Source organism: Manacus vitellinus, unplaced genomic scaffold, assembly GCF_001715985.3.
Source record: "Manacus vitellinus isolate BGI_N305 unplaced genomic scaffold, ASM171598v3 scaffold_8_pilon, whole genome shotgun sequence".
Lineage (NCBI taxonomy): Eukaryota > Metazoa > Chordata > Aves > Passeriformes > Pipridae > Manacus > Manacus vitellinus.
This window is the reverse complement of record NW_021940864.1, coordinates 18,072,247-18,095,772: the sequence shown is the minus strand read 5'-3', so window position 1 is coordinate 18,095,772 and position 23,526 is coordinate 18,072,247. Positions and strand designations below refer to the sequence as shown.

Sequence of the window (23,526 nt, the reverse complement as noted above, 5' to 3'; positions counted from 1 at the left end):
TCATTTTCTAGTTTTACCAGATGCAGGTACTATATAGATAACCCTTCACTGGTTTTAGGTTTTGCAGTGTAATAGTGCCTTCATGTACTGCTTTCTCACTGTATGGCTCTGTAATGAATTAAAAGTATGAATGCTGAGGACCCGAAGGATTCTGTTAGAGGAAATTTTAGGTGGATTGTTAATATAGAAGTTTACTCCTCATAGCTTCAGCACTTTAGATCCTGTGATGACAATCAATAATATTTATTCTTTTTTATGTTGCTGAGTTTTACAGAATAAAAAAATTTTACTTGAAATAATGTAAACTTACTACTTTAAGTAGCAATGGGAAATGTGACATAAGGGTGCAGGAGTTTTCAGTGACCTTGTTCCTGGTCTGTACTGAAATAGATACAGTAAGCAAATTGTTATTATCAGGCAGAGCAAGGAGTGTTTGTTCTTTGGGGAAGCTGCTCTCAGGGGATACTTTCTAGATGATAATGAGATTCCTTTTTCATCAATTTAGGATTTCACAACTGCTTTGGAAATAGTGGGATCATATGCTGTAAAAATGGCAAAGCCTGGTTAATACAGTTACTGTAGATTCTTTTATACAAAACTGCATTTTCCTTCCTTAAAAAGGTGTGCATATATATTAATGACCCTGATCTTAAGTTGAAGGTCATCTGTAACATTGTTATGATTGTTGTCTTGCTAGTCTTTGTTTATTAGTTATTCATGAATTTTCTTGCTGAATAATAGGCAGAATCTGGTAGTCAAATATCGAGCTTTCTGTGTAGCTTTCGGGATGAATCATTTTATCGAACCAAGAGAAAGAAGGACTATTATATGGAATGTCATCTTTAAGCAAAGAGTGTCTTTTTTTGAGAGAAAAACTGCTCAGAACACAATGTTAACAGACTTCCTGGGGAGAGGCCCCCACCCCCAAAAAACCCCAAAACAAACAAAAACCTCCACAACATAAAACCAAACGAATCCCCCAAAATATTTATACATCCCTGTAATTTTACAAATAAGGTGGTCTTATGTAACTTGATCCTAATTCCGGAGTGATAAATACATGTAGTTGCAGGTACATTCTCTCACTGTCTGTTTACTACCCTTGCAGATGCATCTTTTTAATTTTGCCCTTTTTTTAGTACTTTTCTGCTTATTTGGAAAGAAAATAAAATATAAATGTAAAACTCAGTATATGCGACATGGAAAGCTCAATATTATTTTAAACTCTTATTAATACTGTCTTGCCATTTTAAAAAGTATAGCAATCATAAAGGATAACTAAGCATAAAGAACTCACTTCAGCTTTTCTTCATGAAGAACAAAAGCTAAAAGAAAAAAAAAGAAAATGTTTTATTTATGAATAAAACCCCTAAGAGCTAAATGGCTTTCCCGTACCACATGTGCTTGTAATTCTAAATAAAGTTCAGTCTTATGGAAAATCACCTTTCTAATATTTTTGCTGCTTGTTAATTCTCTCTGTACTTTGCGCTTAACTCTGAAAGCAATGAGATCTGCTGATAGCTCATATAAAAATATACTGCAATTTTTATTTTGTACTCTCCAGTCTAATATATTTTATTTATATATTTATAAATATAATTTAGTAGAATTAGTACATACCTCTGATTCCTTTTTATGACTTTGTTTGACATCTTCTAATGGCAGTGCTTGTGCGTGTTTTGCAGTGCATACCTCTAATAGCAGGATATCTGTGATCATCTGCAATTGGGCTAATGCATCTTTCTGTCTGTGTGTTATTTAAAAAGAAAAAACTAAAACTTCTCTTCCCAAGACGAGTGTTATTGCCAGTCCATTACTGGAGCTTTAGATTGCATTCAAGTACTTACTGAAAGTGAAGGTTTTATCCATTTCACCTTAATTTATTATGCAAAAAGTAGTTATGTATGAATGACACTTGAAATACCTTCAGTAAGCTACGAATCAGAAGTCAATGAAGAGTCCTCAATAAATAAATAAAATCTTCAGGACTTTCAGTACTATTCCATGGTCACGTATGAGCAGATTTTCCAGACACATGATGGAAAAAAAAAATAAAGTGATGCAATAACTTAAAGATTTCACAGTAGCGGTTTCAATGTCATAACATTTGTGTTACTTCCCAAAGAGTACCCTCAAAATGCTGTTTCTCTTAAATGTGGAACTGTTTTCTGAGTAGACTGGAGTAAGGTAAAGTCTATTGTGTACATTGGGATACTCATGGACTGGTAGACATTTGATGTTATGCTAACACATTCATTTTTGCTCTGTAAAAGAACAAGGTACTCCAGTAATAGAAAATGTGCAGATTGCAAATCTAATGCAGTGTAAGAAGCAAGCACTCTCCAAATAATCTTTTTGCTAGTTCACACTGCTAAGTTATGGGAACTGTAGGACCAAAGAATAAAGAAGTGTGTAATATTGCCTATCAGTCAAAATAATTACTTTAAAGACTCTAATTTTCTCCTCTCTGTTTACTCTGACACTTCTTCCAACATCTATATTTTATTTGAATGAACCCATTTCTTATTAATGAAAACATCTGTTATAGGCTAGAGAATAGGAAGTGTTTGTAACTTAGACCCTTAAAATAACTCAAAAGGAGAGCTTAAGACTCTTTGGGAATTTCAGAGATGCTATAATGTCTTATACCATAGCATGAGGGCAAATGAGGAAACTCTTTGACTTAGTATTAATTGCATGTAATGCTTTGTCATGCTTGTCTTTTTCAAAAGAAAATGCTTTATGACATGCTGATACAGTTCATATTTGCCTTCACCTCAAGTTTCAACTGACTGTAATCATGGAAGTTACCAGAAGCCGAAGAGTCATTTCTTGCTTGATCACAGAGTCCTTAAAGTTAAGCAAAAGTTGAGGACTCAAGATTTTCTTAGGTATTTTGTTGGACATTGATGGCTAAAGTAAACTAAGTACTGTAATGGGGATTGTCTGATTTTTTGTGTCACAGAATCAGGTATTTTAGGTGATGGAAGTGGTTGGATGTTCTAGATATTTGTTTGATCTTGAGGTAATGGGTGAAATAAACATGCTGGGGCTCTTTCTGATTGATCATCCTAACCTGGTCACGGTAAATGGACAAATGAACTGGCAAGTTTTAGTGCTGTGTGGAAGATGCTGGTTTTATGGGTTAGAATCGGAAGCTGTAAAGGCAATGGCCTTCATTAGCAATGTTATTTTATTAATACAAATGGGCAAAAGATTATCCTGCAAAAGAACTTCTCACCTGAAATATGGAAACAAATGCGGCTTCTTGCCTTTCTTTTAGTCTAAGCTATTTCAATTTATTGTATATATAGAATATGAAACATTTGCATCACGTCAGTATATGCACATAGTCATTGTTTTGTTTACAGAGAAATCCTAAGCAACAAAACAAAAATTACACTACTGACATCCAGTGCCTAAGATTTTCTGCTCCTGCTCAGCTTGTTGAGATGCTGGGAGCAACCCTTAAACTCAACAGAGAAAAAGGATTATGGAACTAGAAGACTGACAGTGTTGCTACTTACTACTAGCAGCTTCTCTGACATCCAGTAATAGTTTACTGAATGCATTTCATGCATTTTATTGATAGATCTTTCCTTCTGTTATTCCCCCATGCAGGAAATGGCTAATTTTCGTGTCTTATTTTGAGGCTGACTCCCCCATAAAACTAACAACAGGATATCTTGCACTTTAACAGAAAAATCCATCACAATGACCAAAAAAAACCAACAAAAAACCCCCCAAACCTGAAGGCACTTTGGAAAAGGAGACAGTGTTGAGAAGAAAGAGAAAACATCTTTTCTGACAAATGGAGAAAGTTTGCTTCCACTAAACCTGTGTAGCAATTGAAGTTTCTGTCAAAAATTGCAAAGATGTGTTTCATTAACTGGGAAAGGGTGATGCAGATTTGATGGATTTTTGGTCCGTCTTGTGCATTTTTGCATAAAATTTGCTAGCAGATTGGAAGTCTCAGTAAAGATGAAGGAAAAAAATTATTTAAAATAAAGTGTTTTGCATGCCTCCCCAATTAAATAGGAACTTTTGGAAATGTTGATTAATGTCTTGCCAACTCTTGTTCTGTTTTTTCCGTATTAAGATTATTAGGAGAGGTCATTGTTCTGTCAACAGAACTACGTTCTGATTTTAATCAGAATAAAGCTTACCTTTCAAAACTTGCCAGGGTTTCGCCTGTATCGTGTGTGTATTTTTGTTTTGTTTTATTTGTTAAGCAGTTAAGGCTTAACTGGATTTATTCAGACACAACTCTCCTGTAACTGTTGCCAGCTTTTATTGTGCTTGTGGGGAGAGCAAGGTGATCTGCAAGTTATTTGTGCTAAGGAGAGTCCTGCTTGACAGAAGCCAAATGCCCTCCAGAATACACAGAACAAATATAATGCAGCTCATATAACCTCTGTGCTGTGTTGCTGTTGACACCCCATTACTAAAGCAGCTGTTAATGATTTGCTGTAGTTTGAGTGGTACAGCTTCAGTCACAGTTCATGTGTTTCAGGGCACTTGGGATCATCAGTCTCAACACTTTCCTCAAGTACCCTCGTCTGTGGTGGAAATGTGGGGTGGAAACGTGGTTAAAAAGGGGGACAGGAGATATTCTTGGGTTCCACACAACTGAGCAGGCTAAGACTTTTTTGAAAGTTAATTGATTTGCAGTCTGAGTAAATGTTGTTCTGAACATGAAGTCGTGGGTTCGTGGAGGCAAAGAGCATTTCACAGCCATGGTGGATTTGCTGCTGTATGACAGCTCTGAACTCCTACAACTGCTGCAGCTGCCTGACTGTGGCTGGTGCAGAATCCCAAGTGCTTGAGGCTTTCTTGATTGCACAAACATACAAATAATATCCATGAGCCAAATTTGGGTGAAATTTTGTTGATAACTAGTGAGCCCCGAGTAGGAGATCTTTCTGGGTCCAGTAACTTGTCCCTGACAAAAAGCATCCCACTGGTTTTTCAGAATTGGATTGTGAAGGTGGATGATTTCCTGCCTGCCACTTGCTTCTTCCTCCTCCTCATATTTCTTCTTCCCCTTCTCCACCTCCCTGGCTTTGAGCTTCTTCCTCTTCAATGTGGACTTCTGGCTGACTCTTCCACAGCAGAAATTATAGCTTATTTTTTCTGGCAAATCACTTAAATCCTAAATCAGCAGTTAGGGACTGTTTGACTGTAATGCTTCCCAATCCCAGTGAGTCATGTTGGCAACCTGTGTTTCTAACACATCATCTGCAAATATTTATAGACTGCTCTGTTTTTCTCTCTGCCATGATATAATAATGAGCAATCAAATACTGATTGAATGATTTATTTGGGTATTGAATAAGTTCTACCTTTATATGTCATTTACAAAAAAAGTATCTTGGAATACCAAGAGGTGATGCACTTCTTTACAAGGAAGGGATGCCTTTGCATTGGGAGAAAACTGAATGTTAAACAAACCAAAATCTGCTTGGCTGAGAGGGCTGCTCTCCAGAGGCAGAGTGTGCCAGACTGAAATCCAGTAGTGTAGGTGGTAGGAACTGAGACTTATGCTACGATCAATCAGGTATTAAGACTGTGGGTTTGAGAAAAAGCTTTCAGTGGGGGATTTGCACTTGAAAATATTTCCCCTTGAACCTGAATCCGCTTTGGAGGCAAGGTAGGCCTGAGCATGGTATCTGTCAAAGACATCGAATTTGGACTATGGGGGCAATTTGGAGACAACTGTGACCTAGCACTTATTGACCAACAGAAAAAAAGGAAAACTTTGAAGCCAAATCATTTATACATTGCTTTAATGTATTTTAGTGGTTTATTTTCTATACCTGATTCTCTGCTCATAGATCAATGAACAGCTTTTAATACTGTTAATGTTGGAGTGAGTGAAGGAAGGAGGAAACACCCCAACACACGTGTCGCAGACACACATTACCCCCAAATCCCCATCAAACCAATGATGCAAAGGCAATCCCTCACCAACTCCCCCATGCTAACCTGGAACTATAGCTGTCTACACTGTTACTTGTGGGATTTTATATAATGGCAGTGAGAAGTGTAAGATTTCCTTAGTGCTGTGTTACATACCTTGGTTCTTCCTTCATTGGATGTTTGCTCCTTTGTGCTTCTGTACATGCTTTGTGTGAATCCTTTTAAAAATGATACTGTGTGCTGTGGTAACTTTGAGTACTTTTGAAAGGCTGGGGAAACAGGACGTTTGTGTAGTTCTGAAGCTGTTTTCTTCAGCAAGTAACTTCTAAGCTGGTTTATATCTGAAGTAAAAACTTAAAGGCTGCCCTTTGTGTTGTATGAGATATACAAATTATCAGAATGATTATACCCCTGGCAGTGTTTTGGGGTTACTTTTGTTATGTTGGGGGGGGGTTCTTTCGCGTAAAATTTGATGATTAGATTGAGCAAGTGGGATGACATATGAAATCTTGGTTTTGATAGATTTCCAGAAGAAACAGCCAGACGATGACTCTACTCCCAGCACAAGCAACAACCAGTCAGATTTGTTCTCTGGAGAAACGAACAGTGACAACAGCAATACCTCTCTAACCACGCAGGCCGCTAATTCCAACCAGCAGCTTTTGACAGAACTGAATGTAACTTCACCAAGCAAAGAGGAATGTAAGTGCACGACTCCTAAGTGAAAGCGAAGGAGGCATAAACATTTGGCTTTGTTCTCAGGTTTGGGTTTCACTGACTCCCTTTGGAAGTAAACGGCCTGACTTTTGGGGCGAAGGAAAAGGTTAGAAGCTATTCACAAAATAGACACTGATGGCTTTAACCAAAGAACAAACTAATCACAGAGGTTTTTAATTAATTTTATGGCCATTTGAACTGCAGTATACAATTTAATTTTGAGAAACTCCTCACGTTGCTGGTAAATTCATATATATATTCTAGCATAAACGCCAGTATCTTGTGAAATTTGACTTTAAAACATGTTGGTTTTTAATTACTGCAGTTGCACATAACACTGACTGTAACGCATGTTTGTCTGAGGGGCTGCTTACATAAAGCTTGTTTCATGTGGTAACTCATCTATTCTTTCATGACCCATCTTTCTTTTATATTGAACTGTCAGGCAAAAATTCTCCCCAAAGGTAAGTTAGGATGGTAAAAATTAGTAAACACAGTGAGACAAAATTGTCTTTTAAATTATTCAAAACCTTTATATAATAAGTTCATCCTGTATCTAATATATTGAGTTTTAAAATCTGCATTCTACAACCTAAGCTTCAATGTGTAGTTTGTAGTTTCATTTTCCTTCAATTGTAGCTTTATTTTAGAAAGTGCTCTATGGAGAGAAACCGTCTTGAACTGAATATACTTTAGGTTGTGGCCAGTAAATAGATATACACATGGCAAGAAAATGCTGGGTTTTCAGTAGGAAATTTGCAAAAGCGACTCTGGTTCTTCAATATTGAGGCAACTGCTGGAAATAACAATGCTGACAAAGCACTAGGACTAAAAAATCTTCAATATACTTGCTTTCAGTTGTGTTAACTGTTTGCATGGGATGATTTTGCTGAGTTGCCAAAGTATTTATTCTCTTTACAGGTCTGAAGAGCTTTTACTAATGCAGATTGGGTGTGGACAAAGCATAAAATATGATTTTGGGATTGCGGTAGCTTATTAGACTAACTAAAGTAAAATTTTTAAACTGAGATATTGTTTTCTCTTTGAGAATATTGTCAGAGATACAACGCTGTTCAAATGTGAATGATCTGATAGTACTTCTTGTAGTAAGACTGAACTTGCCATGTAACTCTTGTCTCTCCTTCACATACACAGTTGCTGCTGACCACCCTTCATCTCTTCCTTCTGTCCAGTGCTTCTTCAGGGGAAACCTGTAGCCTGCCGTAAAAACAAGGCCTTAAAACAACCTTCCTGGAGAATTCAGGAAAACACATTATGCTTCAGCAACACATTTGGCCTTCACAGGCTTACTGGCCAGGATCTACTATTTAGTGTTACTGGGTGCTCCTCTAATGCTTACTGGGTCAGGTTTTCTGAAAATTTGTTCAGGTAGAAATTAAATTGTATTACAACAATGTATCTCTCTTGTGGATGGGAAGGACTTGGTAAGTGAGAAGGTGATTACAGGGATGAGAGTGAAATTAGTGTCCTTCATCCTGAGTTGCTGCAAGCCTGTGAACATACAATGAACGTGATGGATATTAGGCAGCACAGCCTGCAGAGCATTTGAAAATATTACCTGTAAAAAACCCCCTCTTTATGACTTCCTGATGGGGTGTTTTTAAGTGAAATACAGTAGAGAGATTTATTTACAGCTTGAGCTCTCTCTATCTTCTCTCACATCCTCACTATCTCTTTAATGATGCTTAATATCATTTACCAGAAATAATTATACACAGATGGAGCTTTTCTGATGGATAATGGTCTCTATGTACAAGGTTCTTTCTGTAATGAAGCATGTCCAAATTTTAAATGTCTTTTTGATCTTAATTTGAAGGTGGTTTTTTCTGTACAACGTTATTTGTTTTGCAGCATGTTCTATAAAGCACACACTGCTCTTGTTCCCACTGTGTTCTTCAAAGATTCATATTTTGCACTGCCATGTGAAGATGTACAACTGTGTTTTGTTCTGAATAGAATTGTGGTATTCATCAGAAACCAATGTATGGGATCATTATGGTAATCCCTATCAAAGTGTGGAAAAATTGGACTACTAGTGAAAGATTCTCATGGTGCATGCCACACCCCTCTTTTTCTTTTCAAGATTTTGAAGAGAGGTATTTGCAACAGTACTTGAGTCCATAGGGTAAAAAGAGTGGATAAAATTGCAGCAAATCATTTAGGCAAATTAATTCATGTTATGACAACTGAAGAGAACCATAGAAATCTCCTGTGGATAAGATACATACTCTGTGCAAGAGGAAGTGAAGGTTTTTTGTACTTGCTTTAAAGTAACCATTTCCTTTTTCAGCACAGAATGAATGATACAGGAGAAAAGTTCCTTGGACTGTATTTTGCAAGAGTTCAGTTTGACAATCGCAAATATTTTTGTAACTGTTTTGATTTTATGTGCAAGTTGCATTTGCATTCCTGAGTGTCTTACATACATACCTAGATTGTAGTGGCTTTCCTTCTCCCACCACCCTCAGTTCTGAAGAGTAACCTATCGCAGTGGTTGCTTTGCCGATTAATATCTCTCCCTCTAGCAGGTGAAAGGTAGTTCTCAATCTTATATTTACAATCAGTGAAAATGTATTAAAGATTTATGCCCAGAGACAATGATGCAACTTCAGTGCTTTTATCCCCCTCCTTCTCATGAGGAGGTTTTTTTATGAAATATTACTGATCACTAATTTTTAAAAAATGCTGTTGCAACTGGGGGAGGAATAGTCTACAAAATTCTATTTTTTTTTTTTGCCCCTACATATAATTCTTGACTTGACTGTTTCTATCCAGAACCTTCAGGTCTCATCAGTTGCAGTCAATTTTCTGAAGTAAACTTGCAGACAAAGAGTATGTCAATGTTGGTGTATCTCTACTAAGTCTAGATTTGCACAGTTTTTAATTATCTTTTTCTTAACAGGTGGTTAAATAAGTCTAACTTTTGTTCTTCTGCTGCTTTATGTGCAGATAAGTTTCATCTATTCTCATTTTTCCCTTCCATCTTCTCCTTTCATTTAGGAGGTCCTAAGGGTAGTTATTTCTACATCAGTCACCATATCAGCCAGTTGCTCTGTCAAAGATTTCTTTTTCTTATTGGGTGGGCAAGGTTTTTGACTATTTTTAGCAGACAGGAAAAAATGGATTTGACAATAGACCTTGTTTCTCTCTGTCCCTACCTTCAGCCACCACCACTCTTAAGCTTATTAAGCAAGATTCTATGTATCTTGGTAAAGAAAAGGTCACACTGCACATGGAATAATTTTGCTTAGTTTCAGGCCTTCATTGCTTTCTTTGGGGCTGTCACATTATTTTTCTGTCACTATGTGAGTAGAGCTAAAGCTAGTACTGTGCAGGTTTGAAACTAACTCTGTTGTTATGTGACAGGAGAAATGTCAATGGAAGAACAATGACTCTGGCAGCTTGATCAGATTTGGTATTTCAGTAGTTTTTAGCTTGGGTTGACAGGATTTTATTTTAATTATGTGCTTAACTTTTCTTGGCCTCCTTGAATAGCAAGAACCACAGTTGAAAAAGGACAAAAGGAATATCTGATGTTTCTAGAACAGTTAAATGCTCTTCATTTCTACATTGAAGAATTTAAAAGAAGATAAACAAAGATCTGAGATATTACTGTGAATATCAGAAAATACACTGGAGATTTCAGCCCAGAAAGAAGGTGATGATCACTGACCACACCTTACCTCTGTGTGTGCTGAATTTTAGATGCCCAAATACAAAATTATTTCATGACTGAAACTTTGGCTAGTTTTTGTATACCCTCCAGAATTCAAACTATTGCTCATCAAACTAAGTGTTTAAAACATTTTTAATTTATCTCAAATATTTAATTTTGCAAGGTAAGTTTGAAGAATGGTTTTCGGTTGTTTGTTTTATTAAGTATTTGCATTTGCTGGAAGTACTAATATACCCCCAGTTTTGAAGTTTTTTTATTGAAGTTACTTTATGTACATTAAACATACTGCATCCAAGACAAAGATGCACTAGGCTTCTATAAAAGAAAGGTGAGAGATTGTTTTTTCTACTGCACCTGCTGTTCATACTCTGAATTTCATTGCTTGTTGAAGCATGACTGTGTAAAAAGCCACATAGGCTATAGAACTAGAAATATAATGATATTTTTTCTGTCTGTGGAATAGAATAAAAAGAAATGCCAGTTTTTTCAACCTAACTTTTTGAAAAATGGATAAACAGGTGTGTTCTTTATTTCTTTCTTGTCGAATGGCCTTCTCTCTGACACAATGCAAAAGGTTTCTGGCAATTTATAAAAACTTCATAGGTTTTGCATTTTGCCTGAGTTTGTGAGTAGAGTCATAGATAACAGCTTTCCTATGTATGCTCTGAAAAAACTTCATATTTTGAATTATTATTATGATATCCTTAACTGAGATTTGGGCCTTTAAAGTAAGGACAGAGATTTTTAAAATGACAGATAGTTTTGAATGCCATTCATTGCATACTTTTCTAAATGCCCCAACTTCGAAAGTTCAGTTGCTTATTGCAGTAGAGTCAATTTTGTACATCCTGTCTTTTTTGTTTTGGTATGTTTTCGTTTTTTGTATGTTTTGTTTGGGTTTTTTTTCCTAATTCTGTCTATGGGAAACTTTGTTTTCTGGCTCATCTCTGAAAGTTACATGCATACCTAGTTCTGTAAAGTATTAAATGTATAAACAGCCCAAGCTAGCTGCCTATTTTCATCTTGGTTGTCACAAGTGGTTGTAGAAAATTATTTGCTTTATTGCTAACCTGATTTATTCTCATACCAATTTGTACGTTTTTCTCTGATTCAAAAGAATACATTAACTGGTAAAATTATGCTGAGTTACAAAACTAGCCTACCAGATAGATAGATGTGATTTAGTTTTAAATTAAACGTGTACTCAGACAGAGTCGAGAAAGCTGTGACTGGGTGATGGTGATGATGAATAATTCTAGTTTTCTTTATCAGCTTACAAGATTATCATGTGTTCTTTTTCAATGTAGTCAGTTTTGTATCAGAGCAAGAGCAGACACATCTCTAATATAGAATATGCATCTGACTTTTTTTTTTGCTATTACAGACATCTTTGGGTTTCTGTGCCACAGAATAAGAACCAGCTATTTTCTCAGGCTTTTTCTTTTATTAAGTTAGAGAATCATAAAAGCTGTTTTACATTTTCTGGTATTTTTTTAGCCTTGTTTTCATTAGAAACTATTAACAAATAATGTTTTGGTACTGTTTTTAATATTAAAATTAACTAATTGAGGTTTTTTATTGGATTATCATTGAACCTGTGTTTTTTTAATATTTATCACAAAATACATATCTCTTAGTATCAATGCAAGCACTTTTTCTCTAGGAATTTGCAAGAATGCTTTCAAACCATATTGAGTTGTGGGCTCTGTCTTTTGAGAGATGCTACTAGTATTAGGTGCCAGTACAAAACATACAGGAAGTTAGAAATTTGAATAAAACAGTATCTAGAAGTGTCATCTTCATCATCTTTTCGTGGATGTAGATCTTTCTGTAAGTTTCAGTCTACTCCCTACAGTCTGAATTTCATTTAAAGAACATTTTTGGGTTTTCTAACATCATAAGCAAAGATCTGGCACATAGATTTATGAAATGAACAGTTCTTTCCACGTCTGTGGCATGGTAATTTTGAAACATAATGAAGACTAGTGGAATAGTACCACTGTTAATTGTTCCTTCTGATTTATAGTCACTTCACACTGCAGAGTAGACAGTGTGTCCTAGGGTCTCATTTATTAAAGTGAAAGGACCCCATGGAATATGAAGCAGAAACACAGTCACATAAGAAAAATGTGGGTTAGAGCTGCACAGCTATTGAGGTTACATAAAAATTATTTATAAAAAGGTAATTTAACTGCTGGTTTCAAAAGCACATTTTTACACTTCAACTTACACCTATAAAGTAGGAAAGTATAATGTCTGTTTTACAAGAGAAAAGACTGAGAAAAAAAGCAGGTAACGGGGTTGAGACAATAGCAGGGAAGAAGGTGGAATCTGAATCCTATCTTCCTGTACTTAATTGTAGTTGTTAAATTTACCATCCATTCAGCAAAAAAGCAGTCCAGGTTTCATTTCCTTCAAAAGCTCCATGTAGATAAAAATCCCCAGAAGTACATAAAGGCAGGTTTGTAAAACCAGATTTTAAAAAATATATATTTTTATGTAATATAATCCTCTTTCTTATCTGTTTAGTAATGACATCACTGAAATTATCATGTAGTTTACCCATTTGCAGCAAATAAGTAGTTCTTAAGTGTTATAAAGTTCTTTTACCTTTTTTCCTTGAAGGTAGCGTGTTCTGTCTGTACAGACTGAATTTAGAGATTTATGTTCCTTCTTGTTTATGTATTGGTGTTTGTAATCAATGACTGTCTTCAAACTCAATTGTGTAGATTAATTAGATTATGTCTCTACCAATTCATGAAATACACAACTAGATTACTGGTTTGGACAGGTTTCCCAAGATGGATTCTTTCCTGTATTGCAAATAACCATGACCTTTTTCCTTTCCTGGCTAAAACACTGCTGTCCAAGGAAATTCAGCTCTGAGTTATTACCCTCCTCCAGCCTGTTGCATGCAAGGGGTCAGTGTACTTTACCTAGGAAGGAACCATCACAATACCAAAAGCTCAGAGTGGGGTTCATGTATCCTTACATTCCTGGGATCAAGTGTTACTGGGCTTCAGGCTCCTTCACTTATTTTTTTCATGTTTGTTCATTGTCTGGCTTGCAGTTTTTGTGGTATCTGAAATTGTTTCAATGTATTGCTGTAATTTAGACTTCGTACTCTTGTACAAACTTGGTTTCACTACGTTCTGCATTTCTTTCTCTGCTTAGTAAGTGCTTCCAAGTGCTGTTCAAATCCACTTGTGTGTACTCTGGGCTCTTCCTCAAACAGCAAGAAAAGAGGGGCTGCCCTGCTATTTAACTTTTTTCCTGCATGGGAGGTTCTAACTGAGTGGAGTCACTTCACTTTACAAAGGCCTTAGGAAGGGGAGACAAGAAGTTACCCTGACTCAGGGTATGTCCTCAGGACAGATGCTACTTGGCAATTGTTAATGTTGTTCAGGAAGGGAGGTGCACAATACAGAAGAGCAGTCTAAAACTTTAAACATATAGAGGTTGTAGTAATTTGTAATAGTAAATAATAGCAATACTAATGTCTCTACAGAAATACAAGCAATATATAAAATTTTTTGAACAGCTAGCTAGCTAGAGAAATTGGATTTGAACCTGTTTTTCCAAACTGATATATTTTGAGTACAATTTAACAGGAAGTTACAGAAAGCTGTGGATATCATAAGCCCAAAACATAGCCGCTACATTAACAAGACCTTTTGTATTAATATATGATAAGGTTCAAGTTAAAAGATCCTGTTTTATCCTTTATTAATTCTGTGTTTGAATTTGCAAAGCTGAGTCTTCTCACAATTCTTCTAATTTCTTCAGTAGCTTTTAGTATTTTTATATTTTTAATCAGCTTTTAGGATTACATTATCACTGGGCAGTGGCTGCTATTGTTTGAAAGAGGAGTTGCAAATGTCAAAAACCATACACTGGGAAAAATAGGAGCAGAAGCTGTTGTTTAATCTGTTAATTGGATATAGAGTAAAAAGATATCTCTACCATTTTAATCTCTTTTTTGTGCTGAGAAGTCTTACAGCTCAGTGGGTTATATTTGAAGCTAGACATGTATGGCCTTTCACTGTCCACTGAAGTGTTTAATTTAGCACAGTTAAATACCCTAGAAAAAGTTATTTTTTTGGCAGTGAAGATACATATATGTCCTGAATCATGCGAAGTTATAAGCCTACCTTTGTGAATAGCCAAGAAGGACTGGTGTTCTGTTGTTATCTGACTTCCCTTTCTCACATGCAGAATTTTTATCAAAGCTGTGAGAAATATACTGCCCTGTTTCAAACAGTACAGAGATGCCTGAATTAGCAGTTATGTATACCAAAGATTCAGCATAGTGGCTTCCACACAGAATTGCACAGTCAAGCCCATAGTACTGAATTATGCATGACATTTTTAATGGTGGAACAAAGAGTAGCAGAAGGAAATGCTGCAAAGTACGTGCTGCCTTCGCTGGTTATTAGGCACTAGTGTACGTGCATGCAAATCCCAAGATATTCTTTGTTGAAACTCTGGTGCTGTGCTATACAAATCAAAGCTGTATGAAAGCAATACCTAATGAGGGAAGAATAAATAATAGAAAAACTCTGACACAGGGAAGTGCAGAATACATACCAACTTATTGTACTTCAGAGAGTGAGAAATGAAGTTCTTACATTTAGCTGGATGCTGAAAGTATCAGCTAGTGTAAATATTTACTGTACCGTAATTACAAGGATTAGTCTTATTTGTTAGTCCACAGTGATGATGCCTCTCACTGTCTATTCAGTGAAAATTGGGAGAACGTAACTAAAATTATTTACAGAGGAGCTGCTGCATCTTAAGAGGCAGCTGTGATCTAAAGGCAGTTCATTGAAATTCCATACCCTGCTGTATATATTGTTTACACAAATTCCATATTGAAACCAAATACTTGGTCTTTGAAAGTTGAGACTGACTTAACAGACCTGCTCTGTAACCTTTTAGGTATTCGAAATGTTTCAGTAGAAAACTTAGTAAGGCTTCTGTTCTGATTTTCTTCCCAAATACACCAAACCCTAGACCAGGCATTTTTGAGCCTTTTATAATAGTATTACTAACATAGATCAAGATAATATTTTCATTGTTTTTATATTCTAGCCTAGAAAAAGTTATGTTATAAAAAATTATTTCAGCTTACTTGACCATTTCTGGTTGTTGTGAAGCAGTTGTTGCTTGCCAGTGCTATCAGACCTGAAGAGGGCACCACCTTGGTGATACCAGGATGGTTGAACCATCCATTCGGGATGCTTTATTGTTGGGTAGGAAAGGCATCCACCCCAGGATTCCCAGTCCTCCTCAGTGCACAAACAAGCTTTACTCTTCTCATATGCAGACTTGACCCTGCAGAGAGGTCCCTACCACTCCCCTCCACTTACCTGTGGAGTTCAGCCATTTCTCACCAGCTCCCTCCTTACGAGCCTCCAAAATCTAACCATGCCTTGCAATACTGTCTGTAGCATCTGCCAACTGCTTATGCTGTTGCATGTCATGAAGAGCAATTTCTTATGTCACGTTCAGTAGTTTCTCCATGTCCTGATACTTCACTTAACCTCAGGCCAGGCCCTTATGAGCGGCCTTAGTGTTTTACCTGCAGGCCAAGCACTGGCTTGCTGGCCTTTGCAACCACCTTTTAAAAGATTACCTGTTGCAGTTGTGAAACGGTGCATGTTGCCAGAGGGACTTTTTGGGAGAACAAAAGACTCAAAAATATACGGGTTCTCTGGAAAATGGGAAGTGTAAAATGCTGTTCCTAAGTGCATTTCGTTGAAATCAAATACGCCAAAGTAATTTCCTAACATATTTTCCTCCCAGCTGCAGAAATTTATTTTCTTTTTTTTAAGTGCTGCTTTCCAGATATGACATGACTGAAAAAATATAAAAGAAAAAGTATTTTTCAGGGCATGAAGACTTATGTTAAGGTTATCCTGTCATACTAAGCTCTGTTCTATTACCTGCAAAGTACTACTATATCACCAGCAGTTCAGTGCAAACTTGATTATTGGTATTTTGATAGCCAAACTCTAGTAGATCTAACTCAATTTCAGGCTCTCTAGCATCATCTAATTTATAATATCCAGTTTTCAGAGCTATGATGTGTTATTACCTCTGGTAATGTTACTGTCAATTTGTCTTGGCTTCCCTACATGGAGTTTATTTATTTATATTTACTGCAAGTCACTGAGTACACTCAATTGGTTGCTATTTTAACAAGATCTCTGGAGAACTCCTCAACGATGATGCATGTTAAGGAAAAAGCCAGAAAGTGATTTGCTACCAAACAGATACCAAGATGAGTGGGCAAGAGTCCAGAGCTGAAAAACCTAAAACATGGAAAGAGGTTGTTAACATATGCTTGTGCCACACTTAGAACACTTAATGAGGACAAGATAAAAGTGGAAGGTGTTATCTGTGGAATCAGTTGCAAGGTTCCTGTTGACATCAGAGAAGTGATCACTTTGTCCCTCTCGTTACTCAGTTAGATATATTTCTAGCATTGCAATCGTAGTGTGTATTTTCCTAGAAATGCCTCTTGAAGTATTTGCAAAGTATAACTTCATCCCAACTTTTCATCTATTTTTTTTCAGTGCAAGACATATTCAGATTTTTCTGGGAAAGAAATATTGAGTAGTTGAATACTTCCATATGTGCTTTCCAAAGACAAATGCTCCTCAGTGTTTTATGTTGCTAAGTATAATCACGATGTAGTTTTAAATGCTAAATACAGGTGATATTTTGAGACATATGATTCTCTGTTTCCAGGTGGGCCATGCACAGGTACAGCTCATGCCTCGTTAACCACACCAACCAAAAGATCTTGCGACTCAGGTATGTGTTTTGTGGGGATCAAGGAATTAGGTTTTGCATGATATTTAGCTGTGTGGTTTTAGTTTAATAGTAAAGGGTAGTAGCCATATCTGGTGAATGCCAAATGAAAATAAGTATTGTTGCTTTGCTGACAGAAACATATATATCTAAAGATTACTATGGCAGATAGTTCTTCTGAGAACTAATTATGGAATTATGTTAAACATAATTTCATAAATACATTCTTCTTTCAGTTAATCTTTGTGAAAACAAGATATGCACGAGTAATTGGTTTGATTTACATCTAATGATTGTGATAGTGTTCTGCAAATCCTCCCCTTGAAATGCTAAGTATTGAGTAGAAAACTCTTTAGAGTTTTCATTTATGTACCAGTTGAGCCATATTGAGTGTACAGAAAGGAAGGGTATTCCTGTTTGATTAAGGACCCTTATTCTTTAAGGAGTTCAAGGTAAATTTCCTCTGAAGTCATTCTTCCAAAAAGTATTTCCAGTTACTGTTGTTTAGCTGAACTCTAGTTATTCCATAGATGTATATTGTTAGCTTGTAGCAAATATGTGATACTGTAAGTTGGCTTGTTCTGCAGTGAAGGAAGGTTACAGAGAAGCTGCCTTACCTTGCACTTGCTACAGGTGCAGACTTCTCAAGTGATACATGATAATCTGTGACAATGCTGTGAGTATTTTTTGCCAAGGAACTCTTGGAAGTTTGACACTGAAAGATACTTCTCCAGAATAGGAAGACTGGATTTTCTTTTCTGTGTAGACATGGAGATGTACCTAAACAAGATGGAATGTTTGCCACTTTATCCCTTGCAAACTAACCTGCTTTGCTTATGGTATTACTAAACTGTATTTTGTTTACATGTTAGCTTTTGTAATGTTTCATTCTGGTTTTCATTGCAGGGTAATTTAAAAGCTTGCTATGGTGCTATAGATACAGTAAACTGGGAGTACTGTAAGAATATTTTTTTTTAAATATGCTTGTAATTAACAAAAAGGAATGTAAGCTCTCTGTTTGGAGTGTCAAATGGCAACAGTAAAAGCTCCTTAGAATAAGGCAGATGAAGCTGAGACATGTTGAAAAATATCCATTAAATGTTTGACTGACTGCTCTGTAGTTTTCTTATTTTCAGTTTGTGCTATGTTTGGTCTCTATATGTTATGTTTTTCTATATTATTCATTTAGTGTGTTTTACAAGAAGGCAATGAGATTACCTTAATTTGATGCCACAGCTATCATCTTCACTCAACTAAACCTAATGATTTTATATTACCTCAATTTCTGATGTTTTTTACATTATTTGTTTAGTAATCTACATATTTTATTTATAGCTCCTTACACTAATAAAAACCTGTTACCAGGAGTTACAGTTTTCTTCTTCAGATCATGAATTTTTAGCAAACTTTTGGTTTTAAAATAAATTACCGTGTTTTCATGGGAATTGACAAGAAAATGTTGACTACAAAATATTACCTAGAAATACTGTGACATCTTCAGGCATAAGCAGCATACCATGAAGGCAGACATTTGTCATGGTTTAACCACAAGTCCAAAACATAGCCCCATATTAACTACTATGAAAAAAATTGACTCTGTCTCAGTCAAACCCAGCACATTCTTTTACACTACATTCACTTCAGCTTAGGGTCTCTTCCTAGGAAGCTATTTAGGTGATGGAAGCAATATTTGTAAGTATTCTACATTTCTTCTACCTGGAAGAGCTTTGAAGGAAGAATGTTGTGTTGGATTTCATCTGTATAATTCTGTTCCCCCTTCAAGCATAGTTTTTGCCTAAGGTTCCCTCAATCAGCATTTGAGACAGAAAATTAGAAATTTGACCTACTTAGGAGTTCCTATCAGGAGGATATTAAGGAAGACACAAACCTTTCATATTTTATTAGTGTGAATGTAACAATTGAAGAAAGATCAAAACAATAAATCTACCAAGACATAGGAAAAATTCTCTCACAGAAAAAAGTTTTTACCTAATACACTTGTCAACCTGCATGCTGTAGGAGCTGTTCTGATAAAAAATAGTGTTCTGACACCAAATAGTGGTTTTTTTCTTCCTGTTCTCCAGAATCATCACTGTGGTAAAAAGTATTTCTATTCCAGTGTGCCCACAGGACAAGGATTATAATGAAAGGAATGAATAAAGCCTTGCAATCATTAGTTTGGATGATGCCTCAAAGGTTTTTGAGAGCCAGCAGTCTGAAGACTTTACAGTGAAAAAAATGGGACTGTGTGGCCTAGTGTATAGCCTCTTATGTATTTTGATTTGTTTCCTAATGGTTAGGTAATGTGATGATTGATGGCAGATACTGTGAGGCTTACTCTAGTCTGCAGGGCATCCAGATCCCATTTATATCAGGTGCCCATGTTGTGGAAGTGCAGTACCAAGTGGCATATTACTCTTGTTTTTCTGCTGTACAACTTTAATGATGATTTACTACACAACTCTGAACAGCCAGATTTTAAAACATTTTCATGCAGCTTAAAGAAACATGGAAAAAAAATCGATGGAACTGTGTGAGTGTGCTCAGTTAATTTTTAATTCTGCAATAGAAAAGGTGGTAGAAACAGGCAGATAAAATGTGGTAATGATACAATCAATTCATACATTATATCCATAAAGTCGGTGAGGTTTTAAGTACTTTATTTCTCAGTAGCAGTTCATGAGAAATGTGCATCTGTAATACTTTGTATGGTTGTATGTGTAGATAGCTCAGATTTTATGAGAATATCTGTCGTAGATCGGTGTGGTAGTGTTTATATTGTACAAGATGAGTATCTGTCTCTTTGCTCTATGTGTTTTCTGGTTTAAAATTTGAGTCTAGAAGATGGAAATAATTCTTTCACTGCCTGGGTAAAGTGGTTAGGCAGGCCTGTGGTCCTTTTTGAAGTTTCTAGTTTATTGATGTTCTTATACTAAGACATGTGCCAGGAATCTAAATGCTTTGAGGCTGAACCTGTACAATTGAGAGGATAGCCTTTTAGGAGTTCCAGGAAGGTCAGGTTCTGGAAATAAAACTACACAAATTTTCAGCTAGAGCCAAAACCACAAAATCATTAAACTGATATGATCTTTTTTTTTTTTAATCAATCTCTATGTATTGAGTAAGGACAAGAGGACCTCATACCACTAAATAGATTTGGTTTTTTTAATTGCTCTGAAGTGTTAAGCTCCTGAGCAAAAATACACAAAAGATTATTGAAGGGGGCTTTATAGCATTAAACCAACTTTGAGGTATGTTTTCATTGGTGTTCCAGGGGACTATTAAGGTGTTCTTTAGTGTTTGACTTCTGGAGGGCATTGTGTTAGAAATCCAGCCTTCTTGGAGCTCTTTCAACGACAGGAAAGTGATGATAAAACAGCCTTCAAGCAGCATAATAAATCACCCAGCCCTAGCAATAATAGTGCCCATTAGGGACGCTCTTCCCCCCCAACTCCTCTCAGTTTCCAGCTGTACTAATAGAACAGCACATCAAGCAAGGCTGTAAATAAAAGTTACAACCTAATAGGTGGGTGTTGAAGTGGAACAGACAGGAGCTGAGGCATGGAGGCCTTATTACTGCTCATCAGCAATTATAAACAGGATAAAGTGTCTGGGACTTGCACTGATACTGCAAGAGCTAATAGAGGCTGGGAGATGACACTGTACCACGATCAGGTGATGCATGTTGATGGGTTTTTACCACCTCATCTTATTGCCTATTTCTGTGACATGCTGTATTATGTGTTCTGTGCTTCTGTATCTGTCTAGGTGGACAGATTGGTTTCCACTCCCACTGGTTATCTAAGAGCCCTCTCAAAGTGTTTTGATTATTATAAATTAAAATCCTTCTAATGGTAAAGACCATTATAGTCGTACCTGTAAACAGAATTAAGGACTTGCTCTAATTGTATGATTTATTTTGTCTATCACCATTTTCAACTTTAAAAAGTCACTCTCATTCATAAAAAATAGTGGGTATGGTTCACCTGAACTTTCTTTTACACTGATTGCATCCTGTGCATTTTAGACTAAATGATCTACAACCAGTGTGGTTGGAGAATCCAGAGTGATGAGTTTTGGGCCAATATATCAAAAAGTTTGTTAAAAGTCAGCTATAGCTATGGTGATCCTTACTTCTGAATTTTAAAAACTTCAGTGGTTCCTGGGAATGTTTATAAAAGCTTGTTAACACTCAATAATAGGTAATATATTTTTTTAAAAAGTCCTTGATTTTTATATATTACAGTCTAGCACATTTCTTTGCTAGATGTCTAAATCATCTCTTTCCAAAACTGAGGTGAAAAAAATACCTTGAAATTTATCCTGTACTTGCTTTGATCTAAAGAGAAGTTTTGCAGGCATCTTCGTAGTTCATACATTAATCACTCATGCTGTTTACTTCTGAAGATATTTTTTTTCTGAGTAGTGGGAAAAAATACAGCCTTTGGAAATGAAAAGGTGTGCAGCAGCATGACAGCAAGTCAAAACAGTGACTCCTATCTTTGTCTATTGAGTACAGTCAGGATAAAATAAATAGATTATTTTTCTATCTTATGGTATTAGGACAGGAGTACTTACATCTGCTTGTGTTAAAGTACACTAAACTGAAATGAATGGAAACTTTTCATAGTATTTCTTTGAAATTAACTTTCATACTTACTGGTTTCCAGGTGTACGTTTTCTTTGCATTGTTCATAAAGTGAGAAAGCTAGATAGTCCCAAGGGACAAAAAATGTAATGTACCTGTGAAAGCCTTCTTTCATATGGTGTATCGATGAATTACAGATACTTACAGACAATGTTTGGAAGGTGTTTATAAAGCCTTGATATTTACTCTGCATCAAACAAGAGGCTGGACTAGGTGACCCCTGAAATCCCTTCCAACCTAATTTTTTCAGTGACACTAGCAGAAAATAAATATGATCTGACTGATTAAAGGTATTTAGTTTAACCTCAAGTAACATTCATAGCACTTGATTAGACCTGAGGCCGGCAGGCTCTAAAAGTACAGGCCAGCATTTAGTGCCTCGAAGAGAAGAGCCAGGAGAGAGACTTCTGGACAGGTGGGAGAGTTGGGGTGGTCAGTACAAAGCCAAGAAATGGGAGAAGAGTCCGTGCAGCAGGGTTCTCCGTGGCCATGAGCGTGGTAAGTGACCTGTGCTTTGGTAAATGAGGCTCTCCTGTCCTGAAAAAATATATGCTGCTGCCCTCAGCACTTTCTCACCACATTTTTCTATGGTCTGATACGTATTTTTCAGTCTAATTGGTGAAATTGTTGCCAAATACAAAATTGTACATTTTCAAGATCACTGTCTTATAGAATTCAGATGTTACCATCTTTTTACTAGAGTCTTAGGGAATTATGACAAAGGATTTGTCCTCAAGTTCATTGAAAGAGTAAATATTTTATCCTTTATGTATATTTTGCCTAAAATGAAGCAACTTTATCTTCAATACTTTTTAGTGATTTCATGCCATGTTTAGTTTTCAAAACTGTCAGGTTCCCAGTGATCAGTTAAGTGACCTTTGACAATAGTTACTATCAAAGAATATGTGTATATTCAACAGCCCTGAATTCCTTGTTTCATGGCCACAGGCAGCTGGAATAGCTTTAAATAAACCACATCTCCATTAATTTGAAAGGCAAAAAAATTAGGGTTACATGTCTTGCTTTTCCCACCTACAGCCTATCGGAACAGAATTGAGGGAGCTTAGGGTTTGCTTTAATTTTGACTGGGTTTGTCCAATAGCAAGACAGTATGAAGAATGTCGCAAAGACTAGTTGAGATCATTAAGTTTTAAAAACCTGACTCCTGTCAGGCTGAAGAATTGAATTGATTTTATCTCAGCAGTCAACACCCTGATGTCGTCTATACAGATCAAGCAGCTTCCTTACTGTATGATTTAGCAAATGAGACACAAATTTTTATAATTTTTAATTTGTTATTTTATTGCACTGGAGAATTTTTTTTAAGAAGTTCAGCATTAAATAACTGGCCTGAAATATATTTGAAAGAAATAGCCACTTCTATTTACTTTTAAAATTATTTTTTTTTTACTATGTTAAAATAGATGTAGTCTGCAGGATGCTAATCCGTGATCCTATTCTTGCTGTACTTTTTGATTTGAGGGCAGAGCCCCAAAGATTTCATCTGACTCTTGGTAAAGGTCTTTATTCTCACTAATTATTTCAGTGAGCATCAGACAGCTTCTAAGAACAAGTTTTCAGTAGTTTCATTTAGATTCTAATTTTCACAAGTGCCTTAAAACTATATGAAGGTAATTTTAGAGTCTCTTGGAAGTATTCTTTAGTCTGTTGAGCATACATGGGGGAAAGTGTATCTTCCTGCAAAGTGAGGAACTTGTTTGCATGACTC

At 36.2% G+C, this 23,526-nt stretch overlaps 1 protein-coding gene across 2 annotated transcripts in view; it reads left to right on the top strand.

Moving 5' to 3' along the window:
* ZFAND3 (zinc finger AN1-type containing 3) overlaps positions 1-23,526 on the top strand; it is a 135,535-nt gene that overhangs the window by 79,879 nt on the left and 32,130 nt on the right. For both annotated transcript variants that reach the window (XM_018085191.2, XM_029965039.1), the window contains exons 4-5: positions 6,442-6,621; positions 17,087-17,152. In XM_018085191.2, the coding sequence (XP_017940680.2) occupies positions 6,442-6,621; positions 17,087-17,152 (246 nt within the window). The remainder of the gene's footprint in view (positions 1-6,441; positions 6,622-17,086; positions 17,153-23,526) is intronic.